Genomic DNA, 23,807 nt, shown 5'->3' on the forward strand with positions numbered 1-23,807 from the left:
AAGTTATTCAAAAGAATATATACACACATGCAGGTGTTATACTACGACCAGCTATAGCAACTGCCTGGATGTGCAGTGCTGGAGTAGTTTGGTCAGAATCCCTGATTGAAAATATTGATACCCTAGATAGGGACAATGTTTTACTGTCGTTAGAACAAATAAAGGATGCATTTATCTATATGCGTGATGCACAGAGGGATATTTGCACACTGGCATCTCGGGTGAGTGCTATGTCCATTTCAGCCAGAAGAGCCTTATGGACACGACAGTGGACAGGCGATGCGGATTCAAAACGTCACATGGAGGTTTTGCCGTATAAAGGGGAGGAGTTATTTGGAGTTGGTCTATCAGACTTGGTGGCCACGGCTACTGCCGGGAAATCCACTTTTTTACCTCAAGTCACTCCCCAACAGAGAAAGGCACCGACTTTTCAACCGCAGCCTTTTCGCTCCTACAAAAATAAGAGAGCAAAGGGCTTGTCGTACCTGCCACGAGGCAGAGGAAGAGGGAAGAGACACCAACAGGCAGCTCCTTCCCAGGAACAGAAGCCCTCCCCGGCTCCTGCAAAAACCTCAGCATGACGCTGGGGCCTCTCAAGCGGACTCGGGGACAGTGGGGGGTCGTCTCAAAAATTACAGCGCGCAGTGGGCTCACTCGCAGGTAGACCCCTGGATCCTGCAGATAATATCTCAGGGGTACAGGTTGGAATTAGAGACGGATCCTCCTCATCGTTTCCTGAAGTCTGCCTTACCAACCGTCTCTTCCGAAAGGGAGAGGGTGTTGGAAGCCATTCACAAGCTGTACGCTCAGCAGGTGATAGTCAAAGTACCCCTATTACAACAAGGAAAGGGGTATTATTATTCCACTCTATTTGTGGTACCGAAGCCGGATGGCTCGGTAAGGCCTATTCTAAATCTGAAGTCCTTGAACCTCTACATAAAAAAGTTCAAGTTCAAGATGGAGTCACTCAGAGCAGTGATAGCGAACCTGGAAGAAGGGGACTTTATGGTATCCTTGGACATCAAGGATGCGTATCTACACGTTCCGATTTACCCCGCACACCAGGGGTACCTCAGGTTCATTGTTCAAAACTGTCACTATCAGTTTCAGACGCTGCCGTTCGGATTGTCCACGGCGCCTCGGGTCTTTACCAAGGTAATGGCCGAGATGATGATTCTTCTTCGAAGAAAAGGCGTATTAGTTATCCCATACTTGGACGATCTCCTAATAAGGGCAAGGTCCAGAGAACAGCTGGAGACAGCTTTAGCACTATCTCAAGAGGTGCTAAGACAACACGGGTGGATTCTGAATATTCCAAAATCCCATTTAATCCCGACAACTCGTCTGCTGTTCCTAGGAATGATTCTGGACACGGTTCAGAAAAAGGTTTTCCTTCCAGAGGAAAAAGCCAAGGAGTTATCCGATCTGGTCAGGAACCTCCTAAAACCAGGAAAAGTGTCAGTACATCAATGCACAAGAGTCCTGGGAAAAATGGTGGCTTCTTACGAAGCAATTCCATTCGGCAGATTCCATGCAAGAATATTCCAAAGGGATCTGTTGGACAAATGGTCAGGGTCGCATCTGCAGATGCACCTGCGAATAACCCTGTCACCAAAGACAAGGGTGTCACTTCTGTGGTGGTTGCAGAAGGCTCACCTATTAGAAGGCCGCAGATTCGGCATTCAGGATTGGATCCTGGTGACCACGGACGCCAGCCTGAGAGGCTGGGGAGCAGTCACACAAGGAAGAAACTTCCAGGGAGTATGGACGAGTCTGGAAAAGTCTCTTCACATAAACATTCTGGAACTAAGAGCAATCTACAATGCTCTAAGCCAGGCGGAACTTCTCCTGCAAGGAAAGCCGGTGTTGATTCAGTCGGACAACATCACGGCGGTCGCCCATGTAAACAGGCAGGGCGGCACAAGAAGCAGGAGTGCAATGGCAGAAGCTGCCAAGATTCTTCGCTGGGCGGAGAATCACGTGATAGCACTGTCAGCAGTGTTCATCCCGGGCGTGGACAACTGGGAAGCAGACTTCCTCAGCAGACACGATCTTCATCCGGGAGAGTGGGGTCTACATCCAGAAGTCTTCAACATGTTAATAGACCGTTGGGAAAGACCAATTGTAGACATGATGGCGTCTCGCCTCAACAAGAAACTGGACAAATATTGCGCCAGGTCAAGAGATCCACAGGCAATAGCTGTGGACGCACTGGTAACTCCTTGGGTGTACCAGTCAGTGTATGTGTTTCCTCCTCTGCCGCTCATACCAAAGGTATTGAAGATCATACGGCAAAGAAGAGTAAGAACAATACTAGTGGTTCCGGATTGGCCGAGAAGGACTTGGTATCCGGAACTTCAAGAGATGCTCACGGACGAACCGTGGCCTCTACCTCTGAGAAGGGACCTGCTACAGCAGGGTCCCTGTCTTTTTCAAGACTTACCGCGGCTGCGTTTGACGGCATGGCGGTTGAACGCCAGATCCTAAAAGGGAAAGGCATTCCAGAAGAAGTCATTCCTACCTTGATTAAGGCACGGAAGGAAGTCACCGTGAAACATTATCACCGCATTTGGCGAAAATATGTAGCGTGGTGCGAGGATCGGAGGGTTCCGACGGAGGAATTCCAACTGGGTCGTTTCCTACATTTCCTGCAATCAGGATTATCTATGGGTCTCAAATTGGGATCCATTAAGGTTCAAATTTCGGCCCTGTCAATATTCTTCCAAAAAGAATTGGCCTCTGTCCCTGAGGTCCAGACTTTTGTCAAGGGAGTACTGCATATACAGCCTCCTGTGGTGCCTCCGGTGGCACCGTGGGATCTAAATGTAGTTTTAGATTTCCTCAAATCCCATTGGTTTGAACCATTGAAAAAGGTGGATTTGAAATATCTCACATTGAAAGTGACTATGTTACTAGCCCTGGCCTCTGCCAGGAGAGTATCTGAATTGGCGGCTTTATCTTATAAAAGTCCTTATCTAATCTTCCATTCGGATAGGGCAGAACTGCGGACTCGTCCGCATTTTCTCCCTAAAGTGGTATCAGCATTTCATCTGAACCAACCTATTGTGGTGCCTGCGGCCACTAGCGACTTGGAGGACTCCAAGTTGTTGGACGTTGTCAGAGCCTTAAAAATATACATTGCAAGGACGGCTGGAGTCAGAAAATCTGACTCGCTGTTTATATTGTATGCACCCAACAAGTTGGGCGCACCTGCTTCTAAGCAGTCGATTGCTCGTTGGATTTGTAACACAATTCAACTTGCACATTCTGTGGCAGGCCTGCCACAGCCTAAAACTGTAAAAGCCCACTCCACAAGGAAGGTGGGCTCATCTTGGGCGGCTGCCCGAGGGGTCTCGGCATTACAACTCTGCCGAGCAGCTACGTGGTCGGGGGAGAACACGTTTGTAAAATTTTACAAATTTGATACCCTGGCAAAGGAGGACCTGGAGTTCTCTCATTCGGTGCTGCAGAGTCATCCGCACTCTCCCGCCCGTTTGGGAGCTTTGGTATAATCCCCATGGTCCTTTCAGGAACCCCAGCATCCACTTAGGACGATAGAGAAAATAAGAATTTACTTACCGATAATTCTATTTCTCGGAGTCCGTAGTGGATGCTGGGCGCCCATCCCAAGTGCGGATTATCTGCAATACTTGTACATAGTTATTGTTAACTAATTCGGGTTATTGTTAAGGAGCCATCTTTAAGAGGCCCTTTCTGTTGTCATACTGTTAACTGGGTTTAGATCACAAGTTGTACGGTGTGATTGGTGTGGCTGGTATGAGTCTTACCCGGGATTCAAAATGCCTCCCTTATTGTGTATGCTCGTCCGGGCACAGTACCTAACTGGAGTCTGGAGGAGGGTCATAGGGGGAGGAGCCAGTGCACACCACCTGACCTAGTAAAGCTTTACTTTTTTGTGCCCTGTCTCCTGCGGAGCCGCTATTCCCCATGGTCCTTTCAGGAACCCCAGCATCCACTACGGACTCCGAGAAATAGAATTATCGGTAAGTAAATTCTTATTATTATGAATTATTTTGTGATGGGGTGAGATTAATTAGGAATATGCTACATCGGGTGGTATTCAGTAAGCCGGCTGTTGGGATCCCGGTGCTCAGTATACCGGCTCTGGAATCCTGACACCTGGCATACCGACAATAATTCTCCCTCTTGGGGGTCACGACCCCCCTGGAGGGAGAATAAATAGCGTAGCGTGCCACCGTGCCCGCAGCGTGGCGAGCCCGCAAGGGACTCATTTGCAATCACCCAGCTGCCGGCGGTCAGGATCCCGGCGCCAGTATGCTGGGCACCGGGATCCCGGCCGCCGGCATAACATACTACACCCGCTACATCTTGTAGTACCCAATCAGATGCTGTTTTTCTAAGACATTTTAGAAAATGAGAACAACTAATTGTTTCCCTAGGACTATAGTTCCAACTGAGTTTCCTGATAACTTTCTGTCCCCGTTATACAGTAACTTCTAAAATGTACTAAATAATCCTCTTACACAGACCCTTTTCTCTTTTATGGTAGATATTGAGTGTGGCTAAGAAGAGACCTATCTGTCCCGTCCCCCCCCCCCCCCCGTCCCCCCCACCCCCCACACACACACACACACACACACACACACACACACACACACACACACACACACACCACTTCTTAAGCCCAAAATAAGTTGCTGCTTTGGCGAAGCAAATATATTATGCCCACGTTAGGATAAAATATGTATTGTTCCATTCACAGGTGTTTATAAGTGGAACATTGTAAGTGGAAAATACAGTTGGACGGGGTTCATGTTTACTTTAGTGGAGAGATGAGTGAAGACAGGCGGAACACAGCAGAGGGAAAGGCAAGAATGTGTCTAAATGTGGATAAATTCTATATTCATGTACAGCAACCTGTTCTGGAGTAGCGAGAAGCGAGAGGCCGACAAATCCAAAACAAATAAAATAAAGATGTTGTCTGCATAATATTGTGTGAGCTGGTAACTTCCTCTTTCAAAGCCAATTGCCATTTTTCTTAGACTGGGAATAAAATGGCAATTCCCCACGAGTATGTTTATATGTAGTAAAACATTGCAGGGGTAAGAAAAATGTTACACGCTGGTTCTCAGTGTGAATCCTTGCAGGCAGCCGGTGGAGAATGTAATCTGACTAGAAATATGTACATTTTCTTTATTCAGTGTTTTTTTTTCTTCTTTCTGTCTTGCAGGTTGCTCTGTGCACTTTTGCTGTTTATGTTCTAATTGATAAAAACAATGTTTTAGATGCAGAAAAAGCATTTGTTTCCCTGGCATTATTTAATATCCTCCGATTCCCATTAAGCATGCTACCTATGGTCATCAGCAGCATGGTCCAGGTAAGACGGTATTTATTTATTTATTTTTTCTAAAACTTACACCTACTACTACCCATCGGTTTACTCCACCCTTAGTAAATTTATGCACGACTTATGGCAATATATACAGCTGGCTATTATCAAAACTCCCCATTCGCTGTGAGAAAGAGAAAGTGGTGACTGTGTGTTGTAAGAGAGGAGATCCTAGGAGCATGACCACAGTTCTAATACATTTTCTCCTAACATCCGTAAGGGATACTGGGGTCACTTAGTACAATGGGGTATAGATGGGGTCCAAAGGAGCCGGTGCACTTTAAATTCTTCAAACAGGGTGTGCTGGCTCCTCCCCTCTATGCCCTCCCCCACAGCCCAGTTTAGAAAAATGTGCCCTCAGGAAAGGATGCACAATCTGGAGCTCCAGAGGATTTTTCTCAGTTTATTTTAAACTTTTTTGTTGTTTTTTGTTTCTGGTAGACTGTTGGGCTACAGCCTGCCTGCGCTGAGGGACGCTTGGGGAGGGGGGTTACGACACCGGCCTCCTGGCTGTGCAGTGTCTGATCCCGGGATCCCGCTGACAACTGTCCTGGGGGTCAGTGTACTGCATGCATTGCGCTCTCGCGCACAAAACCGCAGCACGCCGCACAGAGCCTGTGGAACCGAGAGTGGTGGGTGTTGCCGGGGGTCCCCGGTTCTTGATGCGGGGTGGGCATACGGACTCCCTCTGGGGTATAAATATGCCATAGCAGGGGACGGAGCTACCAAAGAGCGGGACCAGCAGCTTCCTGGTGCCATTTCCTGCACTCTCAGCATTGCAGCAGGACAGCCAGCTACTCCAGTGGATACTCCACTGCCAGACACTGGTACAGGGGTGTAGTAAGAGGGGGAGCCCGCTGTGGGAACCTCTTCTTCGGCTCCTCTCCCACAAATCTACCATATTGCCTAACTTTCCAACTTTCTAAATTGTTAGTTACAGGCTGGTACTTCACCCTCCTCTCTGAGTCTCTCCACACATACTGGGCTGGGCAGGCTTGCTTGTACCTGTGTGTGTGGCTCTTAATGTTCCCTGTCAGCATGGTGAAGAAATCTGTGTGTTCTCTCTGTCACACCAGGTTTTCTCCCTCCTCTGCAGATTCTCTCGTGTGAGTAATGTAGTCAGCCTTCACAAGATAGTGGGGCTTCTGAGGGTGATTTACATAAACCAGCTTGGTTGAGTTCTATTAAAACTATGATGGCTGACATGTCCAGTGAATTAACTACTGCTAGACAGGAAAGGCAGCAGTTACAACAGTCTATGGCTGCTCTGACTAAAGATAATACAGAGGGCAGATGTGTAACCCCTTTCTCACATCCACTACCCCAAAAACGGGGGTTTCCTGACATCTCTCAGAATCCGAGGAGGAGGTGCTAGAGGTGGAAGAGGGGGGGGGGGGGGGCTGGAATCGACTGCTGAGGTGGGGGGGGGGGGGGGGGGAGTTACGCACATAATAATTTAGAAAAGTGTGTAGCTCCTCCCCCTCTAGTACCCATCATCCCCCAGTTAGAAAATGTGCCTTTAGGGAGTTAGTCACACTGGAGCTTGATCCAGCTTGATCTTAAGGTGCATATACACGGTGAGATTTAGGCTAACCCCGATTCTCACTGTGCGATAGGGACTAGGTTGGTATTGCAAGCACATAATGACTGTGCTTGCGATACTATGTGCAATTTTGGCTAAGTGTCAATTTTGACTATCTTTTCTATGAGATAGTCAAAATTGACTTGCCTGCACAGTCTATCTAGGCTTGCGATACCGACCACAGCTACAAAGCTGCTGCTACACCTGCATCCTTCCTAACGGCTGCGGCACCTTATCAGGGGTGCTAACACTGTAGTCTGATAACTGTAAGTACTCACTTCCCCTGACCAGCACCCAGTGGGACCAGCGCTCCTTCGGCGGATTGGTCTCCGGCGCCGTGTGAGGAATTGCATCCTCAGTCTTTACACCAAGGTCCCAGTCAGTAGGGACGTGGCTGAGGAGAAAGGGAGCGGGCTGCTGAAAGCTGGCTTCCCTTCTATGTGCAGTCCCGCCTCTGCAGTAACGGAGGATGTGACAAGGAGTAGGGGAGACGGCTGTAGAATGCTCAGCTGCTCCTCTCCTCTAGTCAAACGGCGCATCCCGGCGGTCAGCATGGTTTTTCGGTATAGTAAACGAGTCATGGCGGAGAATGGCAATAGCGAGATTCTCCCGCTCATTCAGTGGCCATTACATGTCTCCTCTAGCAGGAGGAGAGGAGGATGTTTACAGTTAGCTGAGTCCGGTACTGCGTCATTTTCTGCAGAAGCAGCATAGCTGCACTACTATATAGCAGACTGATCTCATTACAGTCTGCTAACTATATCTTAAATTCTTTTGAGCATTATAGGCACAAAATACGATTCTACTGCCACATGTCATACACCACCAGGAGAGGTCTGTCATGGGTTTGAACCCCGATTGAACCTTTACAAAAAGAATTAACAGCTGCAGTAATTGTGAACAAAGTCTCCAACAGCTGCAGAGACCAGAATTCTCCCACAACAACATCCAAATCTACACATCCCAGCTTCCAGAACAAGGTCGTGAGTACACTGGAGTGTTAAATTGGTTGTTTGAGACAGGGAATTCAGGGGTGGGAGTGTAATCCCCTCCTCTACTGCCACATTATTTTCTGGTCTTTTCTCTGTATAATTTTCATACCTTTTACAGTGTGTTTGTGTATGTGAATCTGGATTTCTTTCTGTAAGTGTATCTTGGAACATGACAGGCAGGTCAAACACAAAAGCTTCTCAGAAGCTCTTTTCATGTACTCAGTATAATTCTAAATTTACCCTCACAAATCAGCAGGGTAATTCTGCTTTATGTAAGTCATGTTCTACGACAGACTCAAACAAGCCTGATGAAGTTTCTGAGACTCTGCCGTGGGTCTCTGTTCTGGCCGGTTCAGTGGCTGCCTTATCAGCAGAATCAGCTGAGTCCCGTAGGTCCGAACCGGCTTGGGCCAAGGACTTAGCTAAATATATGCAGGGCCTCGTTACTGTATTTGGGTCGTCTTATGAGGCCTTCCTCTACGTCTTCTCTTAGACAGAAACGTCCACTTCCTGCTATCCTCGAATTGGATGATTCGGACAGTGGCCACTCGCTTCAAGAGGACATGGAAGAAGGCGAATGTGTGGAAGTTTGGGAGGAGCCTCTACAGGATACGGACTCCGATGCGCAAGGAGTGGAATCCCTGATTTTGGCGGTGAAGAAGGTTCTTAATTTTCCTGAAGACCCTGTACCTGCACCCACGGAATGTCAGTTGTTGGGTGAACAAAAGACTTCTTCGGTTGTGTTCCCCTTTTCACAACAATTACATGACCATCTAGTGACGGCATGGAAACAGCCAGATGAGCGTTTCTAGATTCCACGGAAATTTCTTTCTCGTTACCCTTTTTCAATCATCCATGACAGGTAAGTGGGAAACTCTTCCACCAGTGGACGCATCAGTGTCTCGACTGTCCAAAAAGGCGACCCTTTCTGTACCTGGAGTGACTTCACTTAATGACACCTCAGATCGTAGGCTGGAGGCTACCCTAAAATTTATTTATTTAGCCGCAGGTGCACAGCTCAGACCAGCATTGGTAAGTGCATGAGTCAACACTGCCATTGTCAAATGGGCAGAAGAACTGGGAAACGGATTAGACTCTGCATCACAAAGATCAGAATTGAAGGTCATCGCAGAGCATATACGCAAATCAGCAGGTTATTTAGCGAGAGCTGCTAAGAATGTCAGTTTAGTTAGCTCCAGGATCTCGGCGTCTGCTATTTCAGCACGTCGAACTCTGTGGCTTCGCTTTTGGCATTCAGATACAGAGTCGAAGAAGTCAGCTGAGGCTCTGCCGTTCACAGGAGATATTTTATTTGGACCAGAGTTAGATAAATGGATTTTCCAAGCTACTGAGGGCAAATGCACATTTTTGCCATCGGCACCTCCACCTGCTTGGCGACCCTATACGGATCCTTCATTTCAATCATTTCGGCTGCAATAGTCCTTTCGTGGATGAGGATTTTCTACCCGAGGCAGAGGAAGTAGTACAAGAGGTCGCCCACACACAGCGGTGCGTCGTCCAGAGTCCAAAACAACAGAGAAACAGGTGTATTTTACTCAAATCTCTTCTTGGTTCCCAAACCAGATGGATCTGTCCGGCTGATCCTAAACTTAAAATCTTTGAACAAGTATCTTTTATGTTCTATCGCTTTAAGATGGAGTCCATTCAATCTGTAATGGCGAGCCTGGAGCCAGAAGAGTACCTGATCTCTTTGGATATAAAGGATGCGTATCTGCATATCCCCATTTGGGAACCGCATCAGGCCTACCGCGGCTTGCCATTTTACAGGAGCACTATCCGTTTTGAGCTCTGCCGTTCAGATTATCCTCAGCACTCTGAATTTTCACCAAGGTCATGTCAGTGATTGCAGCTCATCTACGATCCCTAGGTGTTACCATTGTTCCTTACCTGGACGATTTGTTAATCAAAGCACCACTAGAATCGACTCTTCTAGAGCATGCAGAATTTACATACTGGATGTTAATACATCACGGGTGGATCATCAATTTCAACAAATCACAACGGACTCCGACTCAACGTCTTCGATTCCTGGGATTGATTCTCCACGCGAGACTACAGAGATTCATTCTACCAATGGACAAAGCACAGGACATCCGTCAGATGGTCTAGTTGGTCTTAAGGCCGTAATGGGTGTCTCTATACCTTTGCATACGTCTTTTGGGGAAGATGGTGGCGGTCTTCGAAGCACTACAATGGGGTTGTTTCCACTCCAGACCATTTCGGCTGGACCTATTGTCTCAATGGTCGGATTCTCATCTACAACCACATCGACAGGTTCACTTATCTCAACAAACGAGGTTGTCTTTTCTCTGGTGGCTCCAAATCTCACGACGGATGCGAGTCTCAGAAGTTGGGATGCAGTGGTCCTGGACTGTCACTTCCAGGGAAGGTGGTCATCCCAAGAAAGCCAATTACCCATAAATGCACTGGAACTCAGGGTGATTTACAACGCTCTGATGGCAGCTGTCTCCATTCTTCAAGCTCGCCCTGTTCGGGTCCAGTCCGACAATGCAACGGCTGTTGCGTACATTAACAGACAGGGCGGAACATGCAGTCAACTGACGATGAAGGAAGTAGCCTGAATCTTACATTGGTCAGAGACAAATCAGGTGATTCTATCCACAGTCTTCATTCCAGGAGTAAAATACTGGGAGGCAGATTATCTCAGCCGCCAGGACATTCACCCGGGAGAGTGGGCACTGCACCCGGAGGTGTTACAAGACCTCATTCACAGGTGGGGAAGAACCCAGAGATCGATCTCATAGCTTCAAGGTTGAATCAACTACCAAGGACTTTGGGATGTCCCCAGTGTAAGATCCAGTGTCCCATGGTGGATGATAGAGAAAATGGGATTTTGGTACCTACAGGTAAATCCTTTTCTCTGATTCCACAGGGTACACTGGACGCCCTCCACTGCTCTCTCACCTGCTTCTTGTGGTTAGTTTTTGCAGTTTGACCTGTTAATCTGTTCTCTCGGTCTGCATTTTCTAACTGGGGGATGATGGGTACTAGAGGGGGAAGAGCTACACACTTTTTTCTAAATTATTATGTGCCTTGCTCCCAGCAACCAAGCCTATATACCCAGCGTATGCTCCAGTGTCCCCTGTGGAATCAGAGAAAAGGATTTATCGGTAGGTACCAAAATCCCATTTTCTCGGCACAGAAAAAAGTGCTGGTCACCTTTCCTGATTCAAAGAAACTGGATAATATTTTCATGTAGCCATGGCTTACTCCTGACAAGAAATTCCAGTTGACAAAGAAATTGGTTGCTGCTTTTCCTTTTGCTCATGAGGGGCAAAAGGTCTGGGAGACTACCCTTGCTGTAGATGCTTTGGTATCTTGCCTGTCAAAAAAGACAGTGCTACCTGTTCTGGGGGCTACTGCCTTAAATGAACCTGCAGACAGGAAAATGGAAAACACCTTGAAATCTATTTATGTTGCAGCAGGAGCCTCCTAAATGCCTGTTATTGCAGGCTGTTGGGTGACTCACGCCATACATACCTCGGCAGGTAACCTTCAGGAGGGCCTAACTGGGGATAACTGCCTGGCTGAAATGGTGACGCTGGTTCAGCATATCCAGGAATCTGCTTGTTTCATTTGTGAAACAATAAAAGGCATAGGCATTATAAATGCTCATGCTTCTACCATGGCGGTTTCTGCACTTACGGCGTTGTGGCTACGCCAGTAGGTGGCGGAAAGTCAAAAAGGAGTGTAGAGACGTTGCCTTTCACAGGAGATTGGTTAGTTGGAGGTGAGTTAGACAATTGGATTTCGAAGGCTACCGCTGGAAAATCCACCTACTTTCCTTTCCCATCTGCAGCTCCACCGGCTAGATGCTCTTACACGGAGCCTTCACTACAGTCCTTTCGGACCGCAAGGTTTAAGTAGAAATCTAGAGGTGCTCGTCTGAGATTCTTCAGCCTCATTTGGAGAAGCTCCTGCCAGGATGCGTGGGTAAAAGACCTGATATCCCAGGGCTACGAACTGGAGTTAGAAAGTTCTCCGCCTCATAGTTTTTTCAGGTCGGGCTTACTGGCTTCCTTTTACACTACAGGAGGTCATTCAAAAATTGGTTCAGACTCAAGTCATTGTTCCAGTGCCACTTCAACGGGGCGAAGGATATTACTCCAGCCTTTTTGTGGTACCAATACCAGACTGTTCAGTGAGGCCCATTTTGAACCTCAAATCGTTAAACCCATATCTGCGGGTTTTCCTGATCAAAATGTAGTCTCTGAGAGCAGTGATCTCAGGTCTGGAGGAGGGGGAGTTTTTATTCTCTGGACATAAAGGACGCGTACCTCCATATTCCGACATGGCCTCCTCATCAAGCCTACCTCAGGTTTGCTCTGCTGGATGAACACTACCAGTTCCAGGCGCTACCCTTCGGCCTATCCACAGCTCCAAGGGTTTTCACAAAAGTGATGGTGGAAATGATGTTCCAACTCAGGATTCAGGGAGTGAACATTGTCCCCTACCTGGACGATCTGTTGATCAGGATCACAGGAACAAGTGTTGGACAGCATCTGCCACACGACAACACTGCTGACACACCACGGTTGGATTCTAAACTTACAGAAATCCCACCTTGAGCCGACCCAGCGTCTCCAGTTCCTAGGGATATTGGACACGGTGGCTCAGAAAATCTTCCTTCCTGCGGACAAGGCAAGTACTCTTCAGGAGTTAGTTTGAGCGGTTCTGCAGCCGAACTGGGTCTCAGTACATCTTTGCACTCACCTGTTGGGAAAGATGGTGGCCTCCTTTGAGGCCATTGAATTCGGCAGATTCCATGCAAAGACATTCCAACTGGATCTCCTGAAGAAATGGTCAGGTTCACATCTGCAGATGCACCAGGTCATATGTCTCTCACCGCAGGCCAGAATTTCTCTCCTGTGGTGGTTGCATCCCTCCAACCTCTTGGAGGGTCGGAGCTTCGGGATCCAGGATTGATTCTCTTAACCACAGACGCGAGCCCAAGGGGCACAGTTCCAGGGCAGGTGGTCAAGCCACGAAGCCGTACTTCCAATAAAAATACTGGAACTCAGGGCGATCTAAAATGCTCTGCAGCAGGCATCTCCTTTGCTTCAAGGTCAAGCCATTCAGGTTCAGTCCGACAACGCCACCGCAGTGGCGTACGTCAATCGGCAAGGAGGGACATAGAGCAGGGCCTGTATGCAGGGGATATCCAAGATACACCTCTGGGTAGAAAGGAATACAAGGGCAGTATCGGCCATATTCATTCCAGGAACGGACAACTGTGAGGCGGACTTCCTAAGTCGTCACAACCTGCAACCAGGAGAGTGAGGATTCCATCCACAGGTATTTCGACTGATAACAGATCAGTGGGGCTGTCTACAGATCGATCTGATAGCCTCTCTGATCAACAAACAGCTGCAGCACTATTGCTCCAGGACAAGGGACCCTCTGGCGGCAGCAGTGGATGCGCTGACATCGCCGTTGGTTTACCGATACATATCCTGGTGCAGATTTCAACTTGGGGCGCTTTTTTGCTTTTCTTGCAGGCTGGTGTGGATATGGGCCTAAGGTTGGGCTCCATACAATTTCAGATCTCGGCCTTTTCCATTTTCTTTCAGAAGAAATTGTCTGCTTTGCCTGAAGTCCAGACGTTTCTACAGTGTGTCTTTCGCATCCAACCGCCCATGGTACCTTGGGATCTTAACGTGGTTTTGACCTTTCTGCAATCCTCTTGGTTTGAACCACTGATGTCGGTTGAGGACAAGTACCTTACGTGGAAGACTTACGCTATTGGCATTAGGTTCAGCTAGGCGTGTTTCGGAACTTGGAGCTTTGTCCTGCAAGAGTCCCTACTTCCTCATTCATGAGGACAAAGCAGAGCTCAGGACTCGTCAACAGTTCCTGCCTAAGGTGGCTTCTGCATTCCACCTGAATCAGCCTATCGTGGTTCCGGTGGCTTCAACCACTTCCTCTAATCCTGAGTCCTTTGCTGTGGTGCGAGTCCTGAAGATTTCTGTCAAGGGGACAGCTGCTGTTCGAAAATTGGATTCCCTCTTTGTGCTGTATGATGCTCACAAGAAGGGTTGTACTGCTTCAAAGCAGTCGATTACCCATTGGATTATGCTGTATGATGCTCACAAGAAGGGTTGTACTGCTTCAAAGCAGTCGATTAACCATTGGATTAGGCTTACTATTCAACAGGCCTACGCTTCGGTGGCCTTGCCTACTCCACTGTCTATCAAGGCCCACTCTACTAGGTTGGTGGGATCTTCCTGGGCGGCCGCCTATGGTGGTTTGACTTTGCAACTGTCCGACCGCTACCTGGTCCGGGACATACACGTTTGTCAAGTTCTACAGGTTTGATACCCTGGCTAAAGAGGATGTCCAGTTCGGAAATACGGTGTTGCATACGTCCCGGCACGTTCCCACCCATTCTGGGAGCTTTGGGACGTCCTCATCGTACTAAGTGACCACAGTAACCCTTATGGATGATAGAGATAATAGGATTTTAATTACCTACCGGTAAATCCTTTTCTCGTACCCGCCTCTGTGCTTCGACTTTTCCTGCAAGTTTTGTTCTTGTGTGAAGTTGTTTGAATCAGCTATTGCTGATTTTGTTTCCTTGGCTGTTGCTAGTTTGTTTGCTCTGCTGTGTGCTGGTTCGTTAATCTCCCCACTCGTTGTCTTGACGTGTTTCCTCCTCTCAAGTATGTCCATCTCTTTCGGACACCGTTTTCCTAGACTAGGCTGTGGGGGAGGGCATAGAGGGGAGGAGGCAGCACACCCTGTTTAAAGAATTTAAAGTGCATCGGCTCCTTTGGACCCCATCTATACCCCATTGTGCTAAGTGACCGCAGTATCTCTTATGGACTATGAGGATTTACTGGTAAGTAATTAAAATCCTATTTTTTGGGTGTCTTTCCTAGATAATAGTAGGAGATCAGAGATTCCATTTGAATAAACAAAATATTCAATTACTGCTGACCTGTGTGTGTGAAGAGAGAAATGAAATAGCATTTATTTTGAAATGATAGAAAAATACACTCTCCCTCTGCAAGGCACATTTATTGAAACCAGGTCAAAATAAATGCTGCTTCCATCCTGGCATGAAATTCTAGCGTCTTACACCCATTTGTCAATGCGTATAAGACGCATATTAAAGTCTCACAAAAAAACAAACCTATATAAAACAATAGAAGTTTTACAAAACAAAAGCTTTGTGGCTGAAAAACAGCCACACCGTTTTCTACAGTTTGCTAGCTCCTGCTGCACCAAACAAAAAACTGAGTTCCCTGGGCCAGGAGGTGGGGTTATAGGAAGGCTGGGCCGATGCATGCTGGGAGCCCCAAAAGCTTTAACCGTTTGGTGCCCGATCCTCTGACGCTACAGACAACCCAATGTATATTCTGTGGACCCTGGAGGAGAAATATGCTGTGTATATATAGATAGATAGATATAGCTCTATCAATCTGAAGTTAATAATTATGCTGCAAAAAGCTCTGATGTGCGTGTGGAATCTGCTACATATTTTATCACTTCTGATGTCTACATACTCTGTATAGCAGATGATGATAATTATAGGCTAAACTATTGTTTATAGTTAATCATGGCATAAAAGGGTTTGTTGCTATGATTACATCCTCTTGTCATGTTCATATCCTTGTAAAGGTAGCTTTCTTGTAGAATGCCAGCTGTGTTCCTGCACTGGAGACAGAAACTGCTAATGTGGAATGTGGGTTGTTCTATTTATTTAATATGAATGTCCCTTAAGATTCTATATGCTTGACTGGCATAATAATAATGTGACTTTCTCACCTGTTGAACCATATGCAAAGAATGGAAACCTTTTTGATGTCTGCAATATAAGTTTTGTTCATTTATGTTAAGAGCCACTGCTGTTTAGTTTTTCATGATCGTCATACGAAAGTTGCAGTGAAAGCAGCCTATCTGGGTAAGCGTGCTCCCGTTTTTCGTACCTATGCTATTCCGAAGTCGTGAAAACGGGATTCACAAAATAATTCTATCTGGCAAAACCAGAAACCAATATAGGAGAAAATAGGGAAATCTTCCTGTACCCCCCATAAAAGTCAAACTAATATAGGAAAACATTATAGAAGTAAGTGGCCATAATAAAACTATTTGTATTTAAATTTGGCCAAATGGCTGTTGTATGCATTTTTTTGATTTTAGTAAAATACTGTTAGTTCTCAATAAATTAGGGGTACGTGAAAATGGACATATTATATATTTGGATAGTTTATTGGCACTTTTAAAAATTAAAAAAGAGAAAAAAAAGACTGAATACACTTGTCTCACTTATAAAGCACCGCAATGTACTTGTCCCATACCTTGTACCCCAATTTCCATCACTTTGCATTTTTTGGCCCCAAAATTGACATGTCATTATTGGCCAATTACAAATTAATTAAAAACTTGTAATTGCCTAATTAGTCATTCAGAAGGTTTTTTTTTTTCTTCTTTAAAATAGGGATTTTACACTACTTATCACATGCTCAGAGATGGTGAAAGCAAATTTGCTATGAAAGCTATGGAGACTTTTTACAATAACTTTTCGCAGCTAATGGGATACCGAGTTTTTTGCAATTACGATAAAAAGCCCTTTTTTTTTATCACAAAACAGTGTTTTTGTGGACAATAGGATACCCCCCATAGTATGCATTTGTAATCTCATTTTATTTTCTCACAGACAAGTGTGTCATTGAAGCGCCTCAGAGTGTTTTTATCAAACGAGGAACTTGAACCAGACAGCATTATTAGAGAGCCACAGAGAAGCGGTAATTACTGTGTTATAAAACCATTCCTTTTTCTCCTGCAGTATGATGACATGGACTCAGTAAAGGTGTGTGTGTGTGTGCTGGGAATCCACAGGGATCCAAAAAGAAAGGTATTTTGTGGTGCACACTTAGAAATATTTTATTATAAAACTTGAGTTGGGGGGGGGGGTTAGTGAGGGGAGGGTTAGTGTTTCCTGCAGGCAAATACGAACCCTCCCTTCGCAGCTTAAACCTAACACCCCCCGGTTCTTTAACCTGTCCTGCTTGCCAGGAGTGGAGCAATCAGGATTCTGGGTGTCTGTATTCCGGTTCCATGACTCTGATCCCATTCAGGATTCTGGCGCTGGGATTTAGATCTGTGCTGGTATCCCGGCATCTATATTTTGACAGCCTGGATCCCACAGTATACTATATCTAATAGGATGTTTGCATGAGACAGGTACAGTATCAGTATAATATCCTAATAATGTGTAAGTCTGCCACTGTTGCTGCAAATGAGGGACACTTACTGGTATAGTGTCATAACATCAATCCTCAAGAGACTTCTATATACTCTCCTAAAAATATGCCAATGCCCTAGTATTCCTGCAAGTGAGAGGCATTGAGATATGGGGAAGGGAATGGGGTGAATTCGGTTAGCCCCATTAATTTAATGGGGATGAAAAAGGATGGTAGCCATGGCCTTTAATGCACGGGGCTGTTTAATTAGAGACCCTATTTCAGTTAAATTAATCTGTTTTCTGACGTTAACACACATAATCGGGGATAAGCTCCCAGATCTATGTGTTAACACAGGTGATGGTAATCTGCGCACTGAGGTGTTGGGTGTCAGTTGGGTCGGGGTGTGCAGCAGGTTCAGGGGTTGTCCAGTCCCTATTAATGCAATATAAAGAACTGATACACAATGCAAAAACAAAATGTAAGAAGTTGAACTACAAACTCCCAGAAGAAGGCCAGACCCGGCTGAAACGCGTTGGAGGACACGAAACAACTACATGAAAGCGGACAGTGGATACTAGAGGAACCCCAGAGCACCGACGACGAGCTTGCAGCAGTAGCGCAGCAAGACGGGTAAGTGAGTGCAGGCGGACGGGCGGCGAGGAGGGAGACTTCAGGTGCGGCTCGAGAAGTGGATTGGTGTGCCTCGCTGTGGATTCCCGGACAGGTTCCACAGCGGCGCACCCTCTCCACGGACATAAGATCGGCACGAGGAAGGTAGCCGGCTCACGGTGAGTCCGTATAAGGACGAACTGAGTGAGCTAGTGCTGACCGCCATCAGCTGACCAGTCCAGAGCCCCTCCAGAATCCCGGCGCAGACCCGCACCCGGACTCCTCACGAACACGGCCGCAACGGTAAGGACCTATATCCACTAGACCACAACAGAGACACGGGACGCCGGTCTCTTTTCCTCACTAAGGATCAAAGACTTTTTATTCGATTTAAATTTTCACTAAGATAAGGACATTTTAAAGTTACTACTCTGTGCATCAAAAAGGACACTTTCAATAGAAAGAGATTGCTGGACTTGCATTTAAGAGAAGGACGGCATTTGGGCTTTTCTTGGAAACACCTAACCCTGTGCAATTAGTAATTAATAAAACACCTTGTAGTTTACTCTTTTTCACCCACTGGCATTATTATTTATCTTTATTTAAGAAACAACACAGGTAGCTCCTATTCAGACTAGTGGAGACTTTAAACTAGAGATGAGCGGGTTCGGTTTTACTCGGTTTTACTCGGTTCTCAAAACGGCATCTAATTGGCTCACGGATGTCACGTGTTTTGGATAGCCAATAAGATTCGGTTTTGAGAACCGAGTAAAACCGAGTAAAACCGAATCCGCTCATCTCTACTTTAAACATCAGGGGTAGAGCGCAGTTTAACTTCTTACATTTTGTTTTTGCATTGTGTATCAGTTCTCTATGTGTTAACACTGCTGCGACATCCGACAACAGCCTATTTATCTAGGATCTCTTGTTGGGTCTCTACAGTCCAGAAAAGAAATACTTGTTATGTACGGGCTGCCTTCGAGGACTAACTGAATAGCCCCGTGGGATCGATTAGTCAGCAGTAAATGACCACGGCTAATTGAATCCCCCCCTTGTCATTTTAACTCTCGTTCAGATTTCTCAGTGCATATAAGGTACACTATTAGAGACAATGAAGACTTATTTATATATAGTCTCCTGATAATGTGCATATTGTGACAAGAACACTGGGATAGTGTTTGAGGGCAGGTATATTTGTCCCAGGTTCTTGTCTTACATGTTTTAGAAAATGTTAACTTCTAGGAAAAATGCTTTTTGTTTTGTCTGAACCTTTTCAGTTTGCTGTAAAAGCTGGGAAAAGGCTCTGAGAGAGAGATAAGGCGAGTTCTAGACATTGGGCCCAGTTTGGGTCTTTGGCCTCACAGAGGGCTAATCAGGGTTTCAGCTGTGTAAGAGTGATATAGTGCTTCTAACCTGATTAGTATGGGCAGACTGCCTGGGAAGGCTGCAGGATCTGTGTGTGAGAGACACGCTTTCTGATGCAAGTAAGCTATACAGTATGTACTGAAGAACTCTGTGTTTTGTTTAGTGACAGTTAGGAACATCTTATGTTTAGTTAGTGCCGGACAGGCAAGGTATTTTTATTTTGGGGTTTGTTTTATTTTCTGTTTCAATAAAACTGGCCGGGGTCAGTTGTACCAGAAACTGGACTTGTGTTGTTCCTCAGCTGCTGCGGGCTGCCATATTCCCCAGGAAAAGGCACCTTGCACCCCTACAGTGTTACAACTTGGTGGAGAATGCGAGCAGGCCGTTCTGCGCATAAGTGAAAGCAGCAGCTTTGTGAGGCCTGCAGAAAACGGTGGTTTATGCAGATACAGCCCAGTGTGAAGTTACTGAGACTCACCCCTGAGGGTTTGATATATGTCCTGGGTGAAAGCAGCTGCAAAGCAGCCTGAAAAATCTGTTGACATGGAGGATCTGCTTAAAGCCTTGCTGCAAGCTACAGCGGCTCAGCAGGAGGCCAACCGACAGCAGCAGGTGGCAATGGAGGAAAATAAGAGACAACAGCAGGCAGTTGTTGATGAACTTTACAGGCAACAGCGTCAGGATAGAGAGGCCTTAACAGAAGTGGTGCAGAGACTTGCAGCTCGGGTTGGAGATGTGGCCGTCAGTGCTCCAACCAGCTCTAGTTCTATACGGGCCAGTCACTTCCTGCAGAAAATGACAGAGGCTGATGATGTGGAGGCCTATCTGACCACGTTTGAAAGGACTGCCGAGCGTGAGAACTGGCCGAAAGCACAGTGGGCCAGTCTGCTGGCACCTTTCCTGTCAGGTGAGCCCCAAAAAGCTTACTTTGATTTAAGCCCTGCTGAGGCTCGGGACTATGATAAACTAAAGACTGAGATCCTGACCCGCCTGGGAGTCACGCTGTCAGTACGAGCACAACGGGTGCACCGTTGGCTGTACGCCATGGAGAAGCCTCCGCGCTCCCAGATGCACGACCTTATTCAGCTAACAAAAAAATGGCTGCAGCCAGAGACATTAACTGGTCCCCAGATGGTGGAAAGAGTCGTCATGGACCGCTACTTGAGATCTTTGCCCATGGTCCTGCGCAAGTGGGTGAGCCATGGAAACCCGGGTACTGCTGACCAATTAGTGGACATGGTAGAGAGGTATTTGGCAGCAGAGGAACTACTGATGACCACCCAGCAACCCATAGGTCCTCGACAGCGCCCTTCAGTAAAGACTGGTAAGACTGTTCCGTGGGAAAACGTTGCTGGGCGGTTAAGAGAACGCAAGGCTGGAGAGACTGTAAACACTGGCCCTGGAAACAGGCCAATGGGGCTAGAACGGTCTATGCTGCCCAAATGGGTTGATAATCGTGTGGTTAAATGTTTTAGGTGTGGTATGCCAGGTCATGTTATTGCCAATTGCCCAGTCACGCAAGAACCCATGCAATGTGATGCTGCCTTTGAATGTCGCAGAATGTCTTTCTTTGCTAGGTTAGCCTGTACTGTGGTACCTTCACCTGAGCTGGAAAAACAAATGTGTGATGTGTTCTTAGAAGGTAACCGGGTAGAGGCCTTGCTAGATTCAGGAAGTTTAGTTACCCTCGTGAAAGCTGGGTTAGTGAACCCCTTAAAGGTCCAGCAAATACCTATTGGGGTAACTTGCATACACGGGGATACCCAATATTATGCCACTGCTGAGGTGAATATAGAAACTTGTTGTGGGTCAGCAAGGGTTAAAGTGGGACTGGTCCCTACCTTGGTGCATGAGGCCATAATAGGGAGGGATTTTCCTCATTTTTGGAAACTGTGGGAATCACGGTTGTCAACAGATGTGAGAAGTAAAAAACCAGTTGATAATACCGGTGATTTTATGGATGTACGTGGGTCTTCGGAACTTTCTGTCCCTTTGCCTTTTGCTAGTTTGGCTGGGGAAGTGACAGATGGGGAGTCCAGTGAGGACCCTCTTGCCGGGAACAGAGACATAGTAGTTAGAACTGAAAGCGTGCCTGACCTGGAGGTAAAGAAGGATCTGTTTGCGTCTGAACAGTTAAAGGATCCTACCTTAATAAAGGCTAGAGAGAATGTTAAGATTGTTAATGGGGAACCTGTGGTACCAGGTGACAGGGTTACGTATCCCCACATGGCCATCTGTAATGAGCTCTTGTACCACATTGTCAAAAGGGGTGAGGATGTGGTGGAACAGCTGGTAGTTCCCCAGCCTTATCGGAGAACGGTACTAGATTTAGCTCATAGTCACGTTACCGCAGGACATTTAGGGGCAGAAAAAACCACTGAAAGAGTTTTACAAAGGTTCTTTTGGCCAGGGGTTTATAAAGAAGTGTCTGAATATTGTTCTTCCTGTCCTGAATGCCAGTATCATGCCCCTAGACCCCATTTCAGGAGCCCACTAGTTCCCATGCCTATTATAGAGGTCCCGTTTGACAGAATAGCCATGGATCTCGTGGGGCCCTTGTTAAAGTCTGCTCGGGGCCATCAGTATATCCTGGTAATTATGGACTATGCCACTCGATATCCTGAGGCTGTCCCTTTACGCACTATCACAACCAAGGCGATAGCTAGGGAGCTGGTGCAGGTATTTAGTAGAGTGGGAATACCAAAAGAAATTTTGACTGACCAAGGTACTCCATTTATGTCAAGGATCATGAAAGAATTGTGCAAGTTATTTAAGGTCACTCACCTCAGGACGTCCATCTACCATCCCCAAACTGACGGGTTGGTGGAAAGGTTTAATAAAACATTAAAAAGTATGTTAAAAAAGGTTGTTGAGAGAGATGGGAAAAACTGGGATTGTTTGTTGCCCTACTTGTTAATGGCCATCAGAGAAGTCCCTCAGTCCTCTACGGGGTTTTCTCCATTTGATTTGTTGTATGGTAGACACCCCAGAGGGCTGTTGGATATTGCCAAAGAGACGTGGGAAGGACAGCCCACTCCTTATAGAAGCGTTATTGAGCATGTAACACAAATGCAGGATAGGATTGCAGCCGTGGTACCTGTTGTCAGAGAGCACATGGAACAGGCCCAAAGTGCTCAACAGAGGGTCTATAACCGGAGTGCCAAGATACGGGAATTTGCTCCTGGAGATAGAGTTCTTGTTTTGGTACCCACTGTGGAAAGCAAATTCCTAGCTAAATGGCAGGGTCCATTTGAGATTAGGGAAAAAGTGAATGAGGTTAATTACAAAGTATACCAGCCGGGAAAGAGAAAACCCGAACAGATCTACCATGTTAACTTAATCAAACCCTGGAAAGATAGGTTGTCTCTGTCAGCGGAGCCTTGCCCTTCGGTGTCTTCACCCCGGTTGCTTCCCGCAGTGAAGGTGTCAGAGACATTATCAGCTGATCAGAACAATCAGGTTAAAGAATTTCTCATCCAAAATAGGGAGGTATTTTCAGAGCTGCCTGGCCGAACGACCATAATAAAACATGACATTGTCACAGAACCAGGGGTCAGGGTTCATTTAAAGCCATATAGGATTCCTGAAGCTCAGCGAGAAGCTATTTCTAAGGAAGTTAAAACCATGTTAGAACTTGGAGTCATAGAGGAGTCTAACAGTGAGTGGTCCAGTCCCATAGTGCTCATCCCGAAGCCCGACGGTAGCATACGCTTCTGTAATGACTTTCGTAAGTTAAATGAGGTGTCCAAGTTTGACGCATACCCCATGCCCCGTGTGGATGAGCTTGTAGAAAGGCTGGGAACAGCCAGGTTTCTCACCACATTGGACCTGACCAAAGGTTACTGGCAAATACCTTTTATCTGATAGCGCCAAAGAAAAAACAGCCTTTTCGGTTCCGGAGGGGCTGTACCAGTATAAGATGTTACCCTTTGGGTTGCATGGGGCTCCAGCAACCTTTCAACGGGCGATGGATAAAATTTTGAGGCCCCATAGAAAATATGCAGCTGCCTATTTGGATGATGTGGTAATTCACAGTACAGACTGGGGGTCCCATTTGGTTAAAGTACAAGCAGTACTGGACTCAATCAGAGAGGCAGGGTTAACTGCTAACCCAAAGAAGTGCTGCCTCGCAATGGAGGAGGTCAAATACTTGGGCTTCACCATAGGCAGAGGTCTGATTAGGCCCCAATTGAATAAAGTTGATGCTATTCAAAACTGGCCTCGTCCAGTGAATAAAAAACAGGTAAGGGCTTTTTTGGGAATTACTGGGTACTATAGACGGTTTATTCCTAATTTTGCGACCACAGCGGTGCCGTTGTCAGACCTTACCAAAGGGAAGCAGTCAAATGTGGTGAAATGGAACCCTGATGCAGAAAAGGCGTTCCAAGCATTAAAAGTGGCTTTGTGTTCACAACCGGTGTTGATAACACCAGATTTTTCAAAAGAATTTGTGGTACAGACAGATGCCTCAGAGGTAGGGATAGGTGCTGTGCTGTCCCAAACCAGAGATGGGGACGAACACCCTATCATTTATTTGAGTAGGAAACTCAATGAGCATGAAAAAAGGTATGCCATTGTGGAAAAGGAGGCTTTGGCCATTAAGTGGGCACTAGATACCTTGAGATATTACCTCTTGGGTAGACAATTCAGACTAGTGA

General features: G+C 46.5%; 1 protein-coding gene across 2 annotated transcripts in view; it reads left to right on the forward strand.

Annotated features, from left to right (window-relative positions):
* The window catches only part of ABCC1 (ATP binding cassette subfamily C member 1 (ABCC1 blood group)), a 440,279-nt gene that overhangs the window by 262,951 nt on the left and 153,521 nt on the right, over positions 1–23,807 (forward strand). For both annotated transcript variants that reach the window (XM_063934377.1, XM_063934378.1), the window contains exons 13-14: positions 5,213–5,359; positions 16,647–16,734. In XM_063934377.1, coding sequence (XP_063790447.1) covers positions 5,213–5,359; positions 16,647–16,734 — 235 coding nt within the window. The remainder of the gene's footprint in view (positions 1–5,212; positions 5,360–16,646; positions 16,735–23,807) is intronic.

Source organism: Pseudophryne corroboree, chromosome 7, assembly GCF_028390025.1.
Source record: "Pseudophryne corroboree isolate aPseCor3 chromosome 7, aPseCor3.hap2, whole genome shotgun sequence".
Taxonomy (NCBI): domain Eukaryota; kingdom Metazoa; phylum Chordata; class Amphibia; order Anura; family Myobatrachidae; genus Pseudophryne; species Pseudophryne corroboree.